The sequence below is a fragment of the Diorhabda carinulata genome, chromosome 3, assembly GCF_026250575.1.
Source record: "Diorhabda carinulata isolate Delta chromosome 3, icDioCari1.1, whole genome shotgun sequence".
NCBI lineage: Eukaryota > Metazoa > Arthropoda > Insecta > Coleoptera > Chrysomelidae > Diorhabda > Diorhabda carinulata.
Window position 1 is genome coordinate 30,173,969 of NC_079462.1, and position 17,849 is coordinate 30,191,817.

The 17,849-nt window shown below is 32.8% G+C and overlaps 2 protein-coding genes and 1 long non-coding RNA gene across 4 annotated transcripts; 2 read left to right on the forward strand and 1 right to left on the reverse strand.

The window, feature by feature from the left end:
- Positions 1-1,202: 1,202 nt before the first annotated feature.
- On the reverse strand, positions 1,203-7,877 carry LOC130891743 (protein sneaky). Its single transcript, XM_057796662.1, has 6 exons — positions 7,529-7,877; positions 6,765-7,085; positions 6,396-6,650; positions 4,464-5,054; positions 1,738-2,032; positions 1,203-1,591 (listed from the first exon to the last, which is right to left on the reverse strand). Exons 1-6 carry the CDS (start codon positions 7,875-7,877, stop codon positions 1,255-1,257), a joined length of 2,148 nt encoding a protein of 715 aa, XP_057652645.1. The 3' UTR covers positions 1,203-1,254.
- An 87-nt stretch (positions 7,878-7,964) lies between these two features.
- Positions 7,965-10,037, forward strand: LOC130891745 (uncharacterized). The gene is made up of 2 exons (XR_009058947.1): positions 7,965-8,037; positions 9,819-10,037. It is a non-coding gene; the product is annotated as an uncharacterized LOC130891745 (long non-coding RNA).
- Positions 10,038-10,193: 156 nt separating this feature from the next.
- Positions 10,194-16,558, forward strand: LOC130891739 (uncharacterized). 2 transcript variants are annotated; one of them, XM_057796651.1, is made up of 6 exons: positions 10,194-10,526; positions 11,519-11,719; positions 13,592-14,014; positions 14,568-14,801; positions 14,925-15,278; positions 15,933-16,558. In XM_057796651.1, exons 1-6 carry the CDS (start codon positions 10,415-10,417, stop codon positions 16,472-16,474), a joined length of 1,866 nt encoding a protein of 621 aa, XP_057652634.1. In that variant the 5' UTR covers positions 10,194-10,414; the 3' UTR covers positions 16,475-16,558. The 2 variants fall into 2 exon arrangements, with proteins under 2 accessions (XP_057652634.1, XP_057652636.1); XM_057796653.1 differs by having other exon boundaries at positions 10,279-10,526; positions 11,528-11,719.
- Positions 16,559-17,849: the final 1,291 nt, after the last annotated feature.

Genomic DNA, 17,849 nt, shown 5'->3' on the forward strand with positions numbered 1-17,849 from the left:
AACTATGAACGAAACCAAGATGACAACGAGTATGAAAGAACAAGGAGCAAATGAGGAACTGAAGAATTCCCTATTGATAAAGGAGTAAGACGTAAGAGCGTGAGTCACAATTCAATCTGTTGCTAAAGGACATGCTAAGAAATATAAAGAAAATTGAAGAACAGCGGATGTCAAACATGGAACATAGTTTTAGTTACAAAAACAAGAAACATAGTGGGAAAAATGTCACAAAAACTGACAACGGACGAAAGAATAAGGTTAAAAGTAAATGAAAATAAAACGAAAATTATGAGATATGACAAGCAGTTTAAAGAAAGAACAAGAAGAATAGGATATTATGAGTTTGAGGATATACAAAAATTTAAATATCTAGAAACAGTAATAGGGAAAGATTAGAAGTAAAAGAAAAAATATTAGGATGCAAATAAGAAGATGTTGGAAAGCGAAATACTACAGAAATAGAGCAAAATGAATCTTTACAAAAAATGATATGAGAATAACAGTAACTTTGTCAATGCTATAATGGGGGAATATAAGGGGAATGCCCAGATCGACGTAAAAGAAGTAGAGGAGGACCTTAATAATATAGAAATGAAGCGATTCCTCCACACGGAGAATAATTAGCGACACAGTGGAATAAACAAACAATGGGGATTGATCCACCTCGGAAAAAGGATCTACAAAACCTTAAACGGAGCAAAAGCAGTAGAAGATAAATTAGTTCTTCATTTACATGAAAATTATTGAGAACTGACATTTATATAAAATAGATATCGACAATGATGAGGTTGTTTAATTATGCTTTATATTTTATATTCCACAGTTAACTAAATGTCACAGCTTTCAAATGTATATAAATAGCCTTGAAAATGACAAACAAAATTCATGATTACTCCGTATCTTTAGAATGGGACACCTGTTTGTGAAGAATCGCGTTTTCTATCGAATTCAATCCATACAGTATATTTTGTTTCTATATCAAGTAAATGAAAACGTTAAATATGTATCCAATTACCTTTATTATTTTTTTCTCTACATGCTTTTGCTTATTCATTAGCTATTTTAATGCAAATGCAATGCAGAAGCACTTTCTTGTCTAGAAATCTAGAATGGAAAGATTTCGTTCATCATTTTGAATAAAATCACTATAACTCTGTTCAATGATTTTATGGTTCTATAACAACCCAATAATGAAATAGTACTGGATAAACAATACATCTTATTATTATGAAAGAACTTATACATAAAAAAATATTAAAAATCAGTGTCATCTTCAGAATCATCGTCGAAACCACTAGTAGTTTCTTCGGTCTCTGTCTGACAGGCTAAACAGACATTTCCCATATCAGACCAGCACTCCTGGCAATAAATAAAATGACAAAAATCGTTAGGACATTCGATAAAATCGTTTTCTTGATTCGCTCTCCTAGGTTCAGGGTCTTCACATATCAAACACTTTCTTCTAGCAAAAGGAAATATTCTAAGCCAATCACAGGCTTTTGGATGATTTATTCTTAGAATGTGAATGCCGGTAAAATCTTCTTTAAGCCTATTTTCACGCACCATTCTTCTTACTTTTTTTCGCATGAATCTGGAATGAGATTATTCTTACAAAAAGTTCAAAGAAGATGTAGGTTATGTCCAATTGATCTAAAATACGATTTTGAATATCTTATACAAGTTAACCAAGTCTGGTCCTTATACAAAAATTATTGTTGTTATTAACAATACCCATACCTGAAAAACCCTTTTCTTCTTTTTAAAGTTTCGTTGTATAAATATAGAACTCTCTTCTTTTCCCTTTTTCTATAAAAATATGAACAAATAACTCTTCTAAATCTTAAGCAATAAGCTTGTAAAAACATCGCGACAAGCACAGCAAAATAAGTGCCATAAATTTTATATAAATAATAACTTAAAAGTAGATTCGGTCTAGGCAGACATTTTTCGTTTGTTCTTTCGATTCGTATACGTTTTTTGATATTGAAACCTTTAACTAAAGATCTCAGTAGAGATGCTATCATTCCTGTACCTGTAACAAAATATATGAATATTTAAGCACCAAGTTTTTAGAGTGAATTGAAATTTTTTTAGATGCGTCTGTTGGGAAGCTACAGACGGTATTACGAAATCATCTGTAGCTGTAGCAATTAACATTGATCGGAAGTTTATGGTAAAAACATTAGCAGTGCTGGAATGGTTCAAACATTCATAAGATGGAACCAAGTGGACGATATTAAGTCATTACCGATGACTTGATTCAAAAAGTGGATAGTAAAGTAAAAGAAAATACACAATTTTGTCATTATTTGAATAATTTCCTAGTGTCTCAAGAAGTGGTCGTTATTCACGCTGGATACCAAAAATGTTGAGTTTTCTCGAGTGATACAGTAACGAGGGGAAATATTGTTTTAACCTTATTATCACAGGCTACGAACATCATTCATCGTCCACCAGAAAAGTGAAATTCAAACAAAAAATTTCTCAGAAAATCATATGCAGTGAAGGGAAACATGATCAATGCAGCAACTTACTATGAGACTATAAAAACTGCGTCGGTAAATTCGCAGCACATATCGCAGCACAAAACCCCTTAACATTCTTCTCTCCTCCAATAAAGTCCAGAGCCAGTGCTAAACGACTATTATTTTATTTGTTTCTGAACTGTGGCAGCGACATACAATGATGAGGAAGTTAAATCTACCCTAATGGTTATCTAGCTAGAAAGCAGTCTTCGTTGACGATGGAATACAACTATACCATAAGTGCCTTAATCTTAATGGTGATTATGCCAAATATAATCTTTCAAATAAATGAATTATTTTTGGAGAATTTAAAACGATACTCACTTCAAAAACACCCCAAGTATGTAACTGTGTGTGTTAATGTAGTGTTAGTAATGGATAATATGTTTTTCAGAGTTAATTACAACCAAGAAATCAATGTCATGTAAAATCTTCCGAGCCCCAAAAGTCTTGTCTTAATGAAATGATAATGATAGATAGTTATATCGAGTAACCTCTTGAATATATTATGTATGTGTGACAATCAGCTTAACAAGTGGAATTTAACTGACGTTGACCTTGTATAGAGATGAGAATTTCTATATACACTGCTGCCAGTTCAAGCCAAATTTAAAAAGTCGTCCATTATTACATCCTTCTGAAATTCAATTCAATATACGTCGTGGTATTTAGCCATCATGAAACAAACGAAATCTAGTTCAAGAAAACTATTGAATAAAACTGGGAGGAGAGGAAACTTCATCTTTATGGAGTCTAACAAATTGAAAATGAAATTAATCATCTACATTATTGGTACCTAACAACAACTTAATTTAAAAGCCAGCTATGAGGAAACACCGACGTATAGGTTCATATTTGCTTGTGTTTTTTCAGTATAACAGAATCGTTATGTTGAAATATTCAACAAAATAAGGACAACAATCGTACATTCACTTAATCTATGGGAAAAGAAAGAGTAAATATTCATATTAACAGCCTGATTGTGATAGGTTGTGAATAAAGAATATGAATATCAAATAAAACTTACTATCTATACCTAAATAGATAGTTGTTCTTATAGCAGAAGCCTCTTCCTCCACTATTCAAAGAATTATACGTCATGATGAAAAGATTATTAAATTTAAAGAAAAAATCACAGAGTAGATTACATCAAACTGTGGTTTGAGTCCGTCCTGCAACGTATCGAAGATTATTTTATTATTGTCAAAGAATATTTCCAGTTTAAGCATTCGAAAAGCTGAAATGCAACTACAATGACGTGAATAAGGGCTGGCGATAATACAGGAATTAAATTTTCCCGTGGATGTAGTTATTGAAATATTCGTAGCAACTATAATGAATAGAGAAGCAGACTGAATCGTTTTAATGAAGTATAAAACAAAATAAGCAATATTGTGAGTTATATTGAAATTTTATAAATGATTGAAATCCCTCTGTCACTGGACCTTGAATATGAAAGTTTTTATGATATTAAATTTATCTTGAAATTGAACTGATGATAATAATATACATATATTTGTCATTGTATTGTGTTAGAAGTCGAAAATTTCGTTGATTTTAGGTTCGTTCCAGCCCATCAAAAAACCGTTCTTGGTACGGTGACGATTCTGCGCAATAGATATTACGAGCTCGTACCGGGCGGTTACTATTATACGAACGATTCTGTTTTGCGTTTCAACCGACTTAGGTATCGTTTGTGAACCGTTCCGGGACCCCCTTTTCGATACTTGTTGACAGCAACTACTGTTACGCTTCCGATAACCGTTCCAAGTACGGTCCCGACCAGCAGGTTGGAACAAACCTTTTATTTGAATAGCTCGTTGCGACTTCTCTTAATTAATTAAAAGGATTCATCCCTAGTTACTCTATGTTTCTTATTATAATATCTTCATAATAATTAATACAAAAATAAAAGGAATTAATGTTGCTCCAATTTACCTTTCACGTCTATCGTGAGATCATGATGACCAGTTTGAAGATAATCTATTCTGGCATGTCTTCTTATTATATCTAGAGCCTCGTAAAAAAGTCTATCCAGTAAAACCAAAATAGTGATGGTCAACATTTCTAACAACATTAAAATGGCTTCAGTCTTAATATGAGCTCTCTCACTTTTCAAAGGAGTAAAAGTTGAAGGATCCACTAATTTTTTGGTTTCTATTTTCTTCAAAGGTAGCAAAGTATACTTTTCCTGCTGTTTTCTACGAGCATCTATTTTTCTAAAGTATCTAGTTATGTAGAAATTATCAAATTCTATATCTCGTAAATACTTATCGTGATAATTTTGTGATTCTAATAAAATTTTCAAAAATATGAAAGCTAGAAGTCTTTTGATTATAGTCAAAATTTGGAATAGTAACATTTTTTTCCTATTCACTTCATGCCAAATTGATTTCGCAGTATCTCGAGCATTTCTTATATCTGTTAAAGCTTTAACCGGGCTCAATTTATACTGAAGTTTTACATCTTTGAAATTTTTTGATAGAAACGACCTCGAATGTTTTAAATACGAATATCCTTCTCCAAAGCCTAAAAGTAACAAAAGTAATTCTCATAACATAACACTTTATTACAAAAAACATTGTTACATTTCAATAAGCTTTTCAAAAATATTCCATGATCATTCCATGAATTATTCTCACAATTTTTTATAGTATATTGTAAATGTAAAGACATAAAGGATCAGGAACAATAGAAGGAGCATTGAAGTGGTATAATTAACCATTTTGTATTAACGGTACAAAGTATGGTTGAAAAGATCGATTACATTTTCATTCTCACCAGTGTCAGCGTAGCTGTCCCACCCAGAAACGATTCTATTTCAGAATATGTTTACTAACAAGCTCCACCTATTCCTTTTGTCTGACAAATTAATCATACCTCATCGTGGTTATAGCTGGACAGATTTGAAAATAGCTCATAAAAAATCTCGTGTCGATTGGTGTAAAGAAATGCTCAATTCGCCTGTTTTTTCGGAATAACTTTACAGGTCGGTATCATTCCATTAGAGTAACGTAGAACGGCCAATTCTGAATGGTACACTAGCATTTTTTTGTCAGAAGTGTTAGAAACACTTAGGGAAACCACTCGCAGAAGACGAATCATTCTCCAACACGAAAATGCGAGCTGTCACATATCAGTTCAAACAAAAACTTCAAATTGATGGGTCATTCGCCGTTTAGTCCTTGTTTGGCACCCAATTATTTCTTCTAATTTCCGCAAATACAAAATAAATTGCGAGGTCAATATTTTTCTACACCTGAAGCAGCGGTTAATGCTTTCAAATCACTTGTTTTGGAGGTACCTTAATCGGAATGGAGAAAATGTTTCGATAATTGGTTCAAACGCATGCAGAACTGTATTAAACTTAATGGAGAATATTTCGAATTATAATAAAGCCATATCCAATTATAAACGTATAAAAAAATAATATTTCTTTAGCTTTAAACATTATCATTTTGATTGAGATAAGATATGTAGATTGATTAATGGAGGTAATAAGAAATATTTCTTATATGAGAAAGATTGGACGAAACAAACTTTGATTGTCGTTTCTTTGTTTTCAAATTAAAACATGTGTTTATTTCCACTAAATCAGAACATTAATTTATGAATATTTATTTGTATTTGTCTATCTCAAAACTCAAGTAGCAACCCTCTTATCACCAATTACATGCCAACACATGTGCAATATAACAAATATCTACTATAGTTCATTAAATAAGAATCTTGTTATCTTTACCTTCTTTACAATAGTTACCTTAATGAATCGTTGTAGAAATAAATGTTTAAGACAAAATTCAAGAAAGTTGAGAGTTGAGAAAATTTTTATAAATACTTTGAAAGTGTATGTAATTGTGTAACGTTTACCAGGGTCCATGTCTTTCTGTGGATCGCATCTTTTATTTCCACCTAAAGATTCAGCAATGTTACAAATAAAGTCCAATTTCATAGGCCAACATAACAACCAAGCCGCTAACCATGTGACAGTATCATAACAAGCATTATAACCATTAGCGAACATTTTACGACATCTATTAGCAGCTTTCGTAAATTGATTTTCACATCGTACCTCAATTTTTTCCATATATAATTTTTCGTAGCGCTCTGCCTCAATTTGTTCCCCTAGGAATCAATTAGGTCTACTTAAAATATAACAAATTACACACTAGAGAAGTTGCGTTAGGTAATAGTGACAAAAATTAATGGTGTGTGTTGGGGAAAAAAGATCATCGGTACCTTTAGTTTTATATTTATCTTCTTCAAGCTGTGATCTTTTTGTATCCCCCATCTTCAAATCTAAATAATCGTTTTCCTCCTTCATCTTTTTCATTTCTCTTTCATCTTCAATTTCTCCGGTGATTGGAGCGGATACGTCTTTAATTGATCTCAAAGTATCTTTTACTTCGTTCATATCGGTCTTCATACCAAAAATAGCTTGTGTGAAAGGCTTAAACATCAATTCAAACCGGGTTTTTGTCATATTGTAAGTTAATGCAGCCGTACAAGCGAACACGCGGACTACTTCTCTACCATTTTTAGCAACGTTCTCTACTGGACCTAAGATATAAGTAAGAAATTAGAACAAAATGTTAGTAGTGAGAATGTGATCATAGAAATAACTGATGATACGTTACTAAAGTTTTCGTCATAATAAGAAGAGAATTGACTGAAATTCAATTCAAATTGACTTTAACTGATACGCAGTTAATGAACTAGCGCAAGTATCAAATTAAATTACTTACTTTTTAGTTAAAAATCCTACTTATAGCTTGGAAAATCTCCCCAAATAATAAGTAATACTTCAATTGATAATTAATTAACAATAAAACACAAAATTTAATGAACTAACTCAAAACAAATTATGGTAGAGTACAATTTTGTTGCTTAATCTCGTACCTTCCCATATCCGGTGACAAAATGTATATATTCATAGTATTATAATTATTTACACTTTTTTTTATCATTTAGTTGGTAAAAGTTATTTTGCTTTATATCCTAACCTGATAAAACGAAAGCTATGACTAAAGCTTTCAAAACTCCTCTTCCAACTTTTCCTCCAAAAATTGGAAATGTAAGACATGTTATGCATCTTATTTGAGATGAGAACGCATATCCAAAAGCCATCATAAGACATATAATACTTCCTACAATAATAGCCGCATCTTCTGTAAAATCTAAATCCACTAAAATGAATTTGTAAAACGAAAATCCTAAAAATAGTCCGAAGAAAAATCCGAACAGTTTCTTAACAGCGACATGTTCATACTTTCCACTACAAAATAGACTACTGAAAAAGGGGATGCGTTTCAAGAATTTCTCTGTTGCTTTACAAAACTTTTCTCTTGCCATTATATGTTTTTGACGTTTTTGACATTTTAAAAATGTCAAAATCTACTAAATATTTCTTGACACTTATTTGAAGCTATCAATTTTTATGAATCACCTGTCATGAGTCGAAAATGTTTCTTTGCATTTTCCAAAGGGTTATTAGGGAATTCCATAATTTGAGGTAATAATTTACATTTCTAAATATTACTCAGATTATATCAACCAACTGATTTCAAGAAATGCACAACAACTAGACTGTTCTTCTAAGACAAATTTTAGGTTATTTTTTATTGATCAATGCATTCTAGCTGATAGAATCTCCATAAGAAAATGTTTTACCAACATGCTTTTGATATAGTTACGTACACGTTGATTTATTTCAAGGTTACTTTAGTACTGAATCTATAGAATTTTCATAATAGCAAATACATTTATGTAAGTCTTATTAAAAAAACGAATTTCTTGTAGTCCTAATATTTAAGGGGTGTAGTTGGCCGATAGTATTAATAATACAGACTAACAGCTATTCTCTAGTCCTCCAATTCATATATTTAAGAATTCCCAAACTTTTTTTTCCGAACATTAATATTTTTTGTCGATTATAGATACATTCTATGTAATTGGCAATGAAGTTGTTAATATCTTCTACATATAATTTGGCTACGCTTAGTGCATCAGGTGAACCATGCACATACATCAAACAATAAATTCGTTGGCTCTACTTGTTTTTCTCTATTTTCTTTTTTTATTGCGGTCATCTTGAATGTGCGCATTTTTCTTCCGGAACCGCGTCTTCGATGAAAGTTTGTGTACACACTGAGTCCACCATACGCCACCCCACGTCACGCCACGCCATGCCACGTGGGACGATTCCAAATTCCAATATGTAACCGGCGCGTGTTAAGACGTGTTGATTCTTCTAAAAACTTCATGTCACTAGATGAACTACTATTGGTCTAGCGTACTGAAAGTTACTGAAAATTTTTCTGTTATATAGAATAAAATTATCCTGTCGTCACGTGGCGTGTTACAAATGTGTACACAACCGACGGCAATGGCGTGGGGTGGCGTGGCGTAGCGTATTGCTAGAAGATGCAGTTCATATATGTTTAGGTTAGGTTTTGACGAAGAATACCACTAGAAATATATTGTAAGTAATGTCTTTACTACAAATATTATTTAACAGTGATTTAATAGTAGAAAAATGCGCTAAAAGGTCTAAAAGTACGAAAACATTGTATTAAACCTACAAACAAAGAAGATTGTTTCCAATTTTTTCGTTAAGGGGCTCCTGCAATTTCATGTCGATAGGTTGTTTTACCGTAGAAGAAGTTGAGGACAGAGATCTATTTTCGCTTTGTTTAGAGGATGAAAGCGAAAAAGAGTAGATGCTAGTTTATATGTTCTCGGTGATGTTGGTTGTAAAACTGTTGATATAGTTGTCAATAGATTTGTAGATGCTGCGCAATCAGAAGCAGAGCATTCTTTTAAACATGCAATTTCTGCTCATAGTTAAAGCATATTTTCATTTGAAGAGAAAAAAATTTACTCCTTCGAAATTAATATAGAATAGAATTTACCTGTCAAGTCTTAATGCAAATACAATGGTTAAACATTATGGTAACGATGATTGTATTGGTTGAGTGATACTCCCCAAGGGATTTAGATGTTTCTCCAATTTCATGTTTTCAAGTAAAGGATATACCATTGCTTGTTTGTTCCTTGCAAATTCATAAATATCACATTAATTTCAGGATAAGTACCTCCTTGCTTATGGATACTTCCATTTTTTTATTCATCCTTTTTGTAGTTTGTATTTCATTTATGTTATAACTAGATCTCGAAAGTCGATTATGTTAAAGTATATCTATATCGATTTCGGTGTAGGAAATGAACTAAAAATTCAGTTCAGAAGTAATTCAGAAGATCTTCAGATCTTGAATAATAGTTATTTTGTTTCAGACTATCACGCCGATGTAACTTGGACATATTTTAAATCAAATCTTTTCGTATAAAGTAGATTGTAAATTAATTGAAGTTGAAAACCTCAAATTTTTTAAAAGCGAGTGAAAATTGTAGGTACCGTAGAAAGAGCGTAACATTTTTTGACACAAATTATCGAATGTAAGACTTCTTTTCTAATTAATTATGTAGACTTTAATAAATACGAGTAGTATCAAATTATTCTTATTATTGAAATAACTCTTTCAAAATGGATTGACGTCCCATCAAATAATACATTGTATAAAACAAATCCAAAGTCTTATAGCAATCAAATAGAAAAATTGTTTTATTTATGTTTGCATCTTTCAAATTACTTAGAAACACGATACAGTTATTTGCTTTAATCTTCAAACCGCGACTTGCTGGGTTTAAACTAAGAGGAAATAACTTGTTAGTAACCACTTATTTCATACACACAAAGGAATTTTTTGCGACTTTATTCACTAGTAGGAGCTTAAGAATAAAGAACACAGTATTCCTTTACTGAAGTGAAGTTTTCTTTTGCTTGTTAAATTTTTGATAATTGAATATTGAAAATTGTGTGATTCGCGATAATGAAGGTAGGGATTTTGTGTTGTGTTTTGTTGTTATTGACTGATTTGAACTACGGTGAAGCTAAAAGGGGAGGTGGTTCAAGAGGAGGAGGTTCCAGAGGGAAAAGTTCAGGTAAAAATATTTACGTTTGCTTACTTGGAAATTATAGAATTATTTATAAAAAAAACGCTTTAGATTTTACCTAAGAGAGTGAGGATTTCCAAATGGCGACTTGAGGATCTCAAAAGACCTATCAAGTGTAATTTCCGCAAAATAATATTATTAACACTTTTAAAAACAAATATATCTTTTCCACATGCTGAGACATGTAAATCCATAGTAGATTAATTTGATTAGGGAATTAATAAAGTCCCATGAAAGCATGATCAGGGCCGAACCGTGCCGGGCGTGCATGGCGCCCGGGCGGCACTAACACACGGGGCGGCAAAAGGCAAAAAATATTTAGTCGCAAAGCGCAAAGTGTCTTCCTTTGATAGCGGCATTTCTCCGAAATATTGTTTTCTTCTTATTACAACAATATCAAAATAGTGCCTCAGCGTTCGGGCGAATCGGGCGGCGTAAAAAAGATAATACGAGTAAATAGGTAATAAAAAAGAATAAGCCGCTTGCCGCAAAAACAAAAGAATATATTAATAGGTACTTTTCTATCCGACTAGACTAGAAATTTACCTCATATCTCGCCTCAATAATCAAAGAAAGAAGGATCAGATTTTTTCAAACTTCTATGCAAAGAAAAATAGAGTGGTATAACATTTATTAGGACTAACTTTAACCAATCTACAGAAGTTCAAGATCAATATCCGCAGGCATCTCCACATGGCAGGTACCACTCGAATTACATAAAAAGAAAAAGAGAAAAGTAGAAACATCACTTTCGGATTCTTTCTTAGGATTTAATATTCTATCTCGATTCCCTTATTCTTATTGTTTTTCGATTTTTCTGGAGTCATTCTAAATAATCAAGGGAATATAAAGTCGTGACGTTAGTTCTTTCAGATACTTTGCCACGTTCTCAGCCAAAGTAGAATTCTATGTAACTACATATATTATTATTAAAAGTCCAAACAAAATGAAATATTTATGGAATATTGTTTTTATTTGAGGTGGATCAGGCTGGTGGTGGTCAAGTAGCAATAAAAAATCTTCTTCATCATCTAAATCATCGAGTGCTGTTCACCCTGCACCTGCACCACAACCTGAGATTAAAAAACAGAACACTCACCTACAACAACAGCCGGCAAGTAATCCGAATTTTAATACACAACAGAAGCCAATCGGATGGAATGTACCGGGAAACAAACAAGGTAAATACAAAAATTGGTTGGTCTATTGATTCGTTTGATGCAACCGGCTTAGTTCGCGTAGTATTTCAATATTTAATACAAGGATGAATATTGGTATTTTATATTTCTAGAATATCAATAACGCACCTTGAAAATTGTTTTTTTTTTGTAGGTAGGATATTAATTCCAAAGAATTCAAAAAATCTTAAATCTTCTTACAAGAGTTCCACATATTCTATTTGGACATTGCAAGGATCTAGATACAAAAAACGAACGTCTACTCAAGGATTTCAAATTCCAGATTCTATATGAAGTCGTTAAACTTCAAACCAATCTAAATAATAGTCGTCATATACAGAATATTCTGCCAAAATAATCTTTAAATACTGAATTTGTACTTAATCATAATAAAGACAAATTGAGAAATAACTATAATAATTTGAAAATATCCCAAAGTAAGTAACTACTATATTGGATCATGTTTATTATACGCTCTCATTAGATGCAGCTCTCTCTATTTAATAACAAATTTGATTCTAAGAGAATTAATCATCATAAATCACATATTTCAATTCTGTACTAATAACCTGAACTATAACCCGATTTTTCTATGCGTCTATAGAAGTCTGGAAGACTTTGGCTCGAACCTTCGACGGTATCCTCATCACAGTGGTTTGAATATACTCAATAAATTCAAAAGGCTTTTGTTTTGCTAAGTTTTCAATTTTGGAAAAGTGAAAGAATTTATAGATCGATAGATTCGGTAAATAAAGTAGCGGTGGTAACACTGAAATGTTTCTGGAATATGAAAACTGCGTCACATTCAACGCACAGTGGCAGAATGCATTATCGTGATGCAGCACCCAGTTGTTCGCAATATCTAGTCGCACTCTATTGATATTTTTTTACATATATCAGATCCTTATGAATATTAAGAAGCAAATGCGTATCGTTGCGTCGTAATTTTCGTCTTACACCTGCGAGTGTTTTTTTGATTTTGGATCATATGCTGATACTTACTTTTAGCTCTGTTGCTTCGATTTGGGATCGTTCTAAAAAAACAACTCATCGCCTATAATAATGTAATCTGCCAAACAGTCTTCTGCGATTGAAATTTGATGTCTTTTTTGAGTTTCTGAAAGGTTTTTTATACCATTTTTGTCCAAAGCTTTCTCAGCGTTTCACAGTTAATATATAAATGTATTTTCCGGATATCATTCAAAACCGTTAACGGACGATCTTGGTGCTGCGCGCTCTATCAGTCCCAATTTCACTGAAAATTTGATCGCGATTTGTTGCTCGAAATTTTGCTGCACCATTTTTGTGACATGTAGCTATAAAAAATATGTATGGATAGAGAGTATTATGCGTTAGTTTCGTTATTCCAAAGTTACCACAATCGCGATCAAAAATCAGTCTATTCACTTAACAGACGTCATATTCACTGCTTGAAGATGAAATGATAAATTGATAGAAACATTCACCGATTGAAACAAATTGTATATTGACCGTACACAAAATGCAAAGCTGTATGGTAAATTGTGAGTAAACAGTACCACTTAATCGTTTTTGTATATCTCTGTGCGTAAGTACGCTGCTTTCCATTTCTTAGTATAATTCTACCTATACACAAAAAGATAACTTTCTATTACGGAATAAATAATGAGACTAAAATGTTGTTTCATTGCTATTGATACGACATTTTGGACAAAGACAAAGACAAAAACAAAGAATTTCATAATACGATCTATCAATAAGTTCCACATTTTAACGTTTATTATCAATGAAACATACCTGGATGCATCTGATTTGAAGATTGGATTAGATACCCCATTTGATTTTTTATTATATATGTATAAAAGCCACGATGTTTCATTTGTTGTTTTGCCGCAGGTACACACCAACAAACACACAGTTACCCTACAGGTAATCAACCACATGGTACCTGGTCAAATACCGCCGGACATAATCCCCAACAGCACGGTAGCTGGGGAAACCAACACGGCAGTTATGGAAATCAACATAACGGCTGGGGTGGTCAACAACATAGCAGTTGGGGTGGACAACAGCACGGAAGTTGGGGAGGACATCAAAATAGTGGATGGGGCAGTGGATACCCGAATCAACATGCATATTCTGGGTTTGGTGGTGGTTATGGTGGGTACGGTAGCGGTTATAACTCCTTTGGAGGAATACAGAGAGGTGGTTATGGCGGAGGAATGGGAGGATATGGTATGGGAATGGGTGGTTACGGTATGGGAATGGGAGGTATGGGAATGGGTGGATTAGGAGGTTCCGGAGGATATTCACCATACGGTAAGTGATCAGTATCATAATCAATTTTTAAGGACTCCTTTATTTTTTGTTTTTGTTTCAAATTAAATTGATTACGTGCCACAAAATTGGAAATTCAATTACGATTCTTAGTAAACTACTACTAAATAAATAAATTCGACATGTGCATGTCGATTATATTAAGCTGCATCTACTGTGGATCGGTAATAAAGAAAGCCAACAACTCAACAAGTAGAAAGTAATTCAGCTACCAGTGGCTAAAATATTAACTAAACCAGAAAAATTAGCAGTCTTCTGTTAATTTATCTGTTGTCACGTGAGCAGTTTGTAGTACAAATTTTGAAAACATCTCCTTCATCTACACACGTTGTTCTTGATTACTTTGACTACCTAGACGTAAATAACTTTCAAAAAGCGTGAACTCATTTATGAATTGTGAAAGATGATTGTTGAATAATGTTCTGGGAAGTCTGGGAAATCACATTGATAAATATTATATTCGTAAAGCATTGTTTTAGACGTATCGAACTTATACGAGTATAATATCTTAAATATTGATCATATTTCATTTCAGGTGTACAAAGAAAGTCCGGTTTCTTCAGTGGTAGTACATTTGGAAATATTTTAACGGGTATGGCAATCTACCACGTAACATCGAGCTTAGCCAAAGGTATTTTTGGTGTTGGTCATACAAGACCTTACAACGTCTATAATTATTATAATCAACCACCGGAAGCGCGCGAAGAAATTAAATTACCGTCCAATGTGTTAACAATGTGTGAAGGAAATTTGACAACAGTGTGTACAGGTACAATGCAGTTTATAAAATTACAAATTTATTGGTAGTGTTGTAGTTATGGTTCTTTTCAAATAAAGTTATCATGCCAAAAAAATTTAAGTTGGCATATATGACATTAACTTATATTTTCAGGTGCTACTGCTATTTGTACCACCAACAATACAGTTCTCTGCGTAGTAACAATGTCTCAAGCAACACCTTGTGCTGATGAGAAAGCTATGTGTGTTAACACGACTATACCATGTACCGATAATTCCGATCCACTATGTCAAAATAATACCAACCAACAAACGGAGACTACCGTCAATTTACCTTGTTACACAAATTTGAGCGTCGATATAAATTTATTAAACGAGCCTGAAGCTGCTAAAAAAGGCGATGATTATCAATATTGTGTTACAACTATGGCTGTAGCAGGTCCGGAGTATAAAAATTGTTCCAAGGAAAGTCTTCTGAAAACGCACGATTATAGAAATATTTTAGCAGGTTAGTTTCAACAACTATTGTTGATGAAATGTCAAAGCGGATTTCATTGTTACCAAATGTAAAAAAATGTCACATTTGTGACAATTAACTTTATGTTTTCAAGTGACAGCAGACAAACAAGTTAAGCGGATATTTGTGTTTGTAAATCATACTTCTTAATCCGTTGGAAGCGGACGAGGGCGCCAACGCCAACGTTGACATACCAATACCGAACCGGTTCACTGCCAAATGACCGACGATAGGAAAAAGTACAAAATATATCTCCAAACTGCAAAAAACCGTTGTATTTAGGCTTGAATTTTCTTTTCTTCTTCTTCGAATTCCGGTTTTTTCTTCTTCTTCTTTTTTTTATCCTGAAACAGTGCAATCACAAACTTATCACCACAACCCCAGCCCTGCAGAAGAGCAACTCCTATATCAGGGCCAATTCTAATGAACCTCTATATAAAAAATGTCCTCATCCCATCAAAATAGACTCAACAAATCTCTCTCTCTCTCTCTCTCTCTCTCTCTCTCTTTCTCTCTACATGCAGAGGATGTTGCCACTACCAGCCCCACTCATGAATTTGTACCTGACTCCTGGATACTTTTTTAATCAAATTTATTTTCATGAAAAAATACAATTTTCTTTTGTAAAATCAATTTGATTTTTAGGAGAGTATACTTGGAACCTGACATTTAATCAGATGATGAGACAATATCAGTCTTACAATTACGACAACCCAACACAAACGCCTTCCGGAGATATGGTACTACCTCTGGTAGCTTTAATACCGTGCATAGAAAATGCAACGAAAATTTGCGCCCCGAATCTGGTAACAATATGCACAGGTTTTGGAGAAATAATGTGTATAAAACCTTTAACGGATACGTCAAATTGCGAGGAATACAACACTACGTGCTATAAAAGTTTAATTGAATGTCAACCAGATGTGGAGCAAGACTTTTTATGTCAAAATAAAACCGAAGATGAATTGGTATTGAAGGAAGATAAGAAATATGTTAATATAGAAATGCCTTGTTTTACTAATGTAACTTTGAATAGCAATTCACCTAATTTCGACATAAATACATTCAACGGAACTATACCAGAAACTGCCCCAAGTAGTTTTATGTATCATTACCGTTTATGTATTATAACGTTAAGTGTACCAGGTCCTGAATCAGATATGTGTCTGATAAATGAAATTAAATAATTTTATGAGTCATTGATTGATGTAAAAATAGTGTTATAATAAGAAATAGCTTTTTAGAGAAAAGATTAAAAATATTTAGTTGTTTGTTGTTTTTATAAGATTCCTTTTCATTCGTCTCTACGTTATGGTGCCGACAGTATTCATTTTCTCTCTCGTTTGAGATACTGCGCATGCTTCATACGCGCAAATGATGCGCAGAACTAACAGAAGCGCCCGGAGGAAAGAGAGAACGATACACTATTTGTTTCACTTAGTCGGTACACCTTGGAACAGAACAGAGACAAGGTAAAAACACGTGTTGAGAAGAAAGTTTAATGTTAATAGACTACACATAATACATCCTACGATGATGTTTAAGTTTCAGGATTTTCTATAATTATTTTAAGATTGACCGAAATAATAACTTAATTCCATTCATTCTTTTCACACTGTATGATTTATAATGTTTATAACTTGTATATTATGTTATTATAATGAAAAAATAAAATTTGCTATAAAAATGTTTTTGTTTATGTAACAGACAATCCCTTATGATAAATTTGATATAATTTTTTTTCGTAAGTCATAAAGGTGAGTTATTCTACAACGAAGTTTCTAAGTCATAGATAGTTATTAATTCATAGAATTTTAAATTTTTCAATGTTTAGAAGGTTTCAAAGTGTTTTGATAGTTTGTATAAAAGCTTGAGTCAACACCACTCTTATTTTTTATTTAATTTTAGTCACATTTCGATATAAGTGGGGGTTTTTAATTATTTTTTTAATTACATATTAGAAAATTTAGCGTTGTGAAATTATTTGCCATGCCGAAACGAGGCCAAATGAACGCCGAGGACGATGCATGCAGTGGATGCCCCAAAAGTGCACAATTTATGTCGGATAACCGTAACCGTGATATAGCTGGGAGACCCTAAAGATAACAAAGGACATATCATGAATGAATATTTGGGTATGGGAAACTTGAGCAATAAATCAAAACTATAAAGTATAAAAAACATGAAGATGATAATTTAGTTATATAACCGCCGTTTAGACAGTGTAATTTTCAGTGTTGGTGTAGTGCTAGCAACGAACAGTATTTTCAGGACTTGAGCCTACCGAAAAAGAAGCTATTGAGAGTTTATGCTTAAAAGAGAATTAATGCGAAAAATAAGAAATTCAAGCTTTTTCTGTAAGAGGCCTGCGTTTTTCACTGATTTATCATTATCATGAAAAATAATTTGAAATGGATTGTCACAATAAATCAAGTTTGTAGTTATAACCTAATTTTTCCTTATTCTCAATCTCAAGTTGACAGCTGACACATAGATGGAGCTATTAGTATTAAATCCCTAAGATTTTCTGTTAACCCTAATTTTTAAAACACGTGTATAAAT

What these genes read in the sequence shown, in the direction of transcription:
- LOC130891743 (XM_057796662.1), bottom strand. Translation starts at nt 7,877, where the DNA reads ATGGCAAGAGAAAAGTTTTGTAAAGCAACAGAGAAATTCTTGAAACGC. An exon ending in CATAGCTTTCGTTTTATCAG is followed by an intron (nt 7,086 to 7,528) that starts GTTAGGATATAA and finishes CTTATATCTTAG; the next exon opens with GTCCAGTAGAGAACGTTGCT. An exon ending in AGAAGAAAAGGGTTTTTCAG is followed by an intron (nt 1,592 to 1,737) that starts GTATGGGTATTG and finishes ATCTCATTCCAG; the next exon opens with ATTCATGCGAAAAAAAGTAA.
- LOC130891739 (XM_057796651.1), top strand. Translation starts at nt 10,415, where the DNA reads ATGAAGGTAGGGATTTTGTGTTGTGTTTTGTTGTTATTGACTGATTTG. An exon ending in TTCCAGAGGGAAAAGTTCAG is followed by an intron (nt 10,527 to 11,518) that starts GTAAAAATATTT and finishes TTTTTATTTGAG; the next exon opens with GTGGATCAGGCTGGTGGTGG. An exon ending in TTTGACAACAGTGTGTACAG is followed by an intron (nt 14,802 to 14,924) that starts GTACAATGCAGT and finishes TTATATTTTCAG; the next exon opens with GTGCTACTGCTATTTGTACC.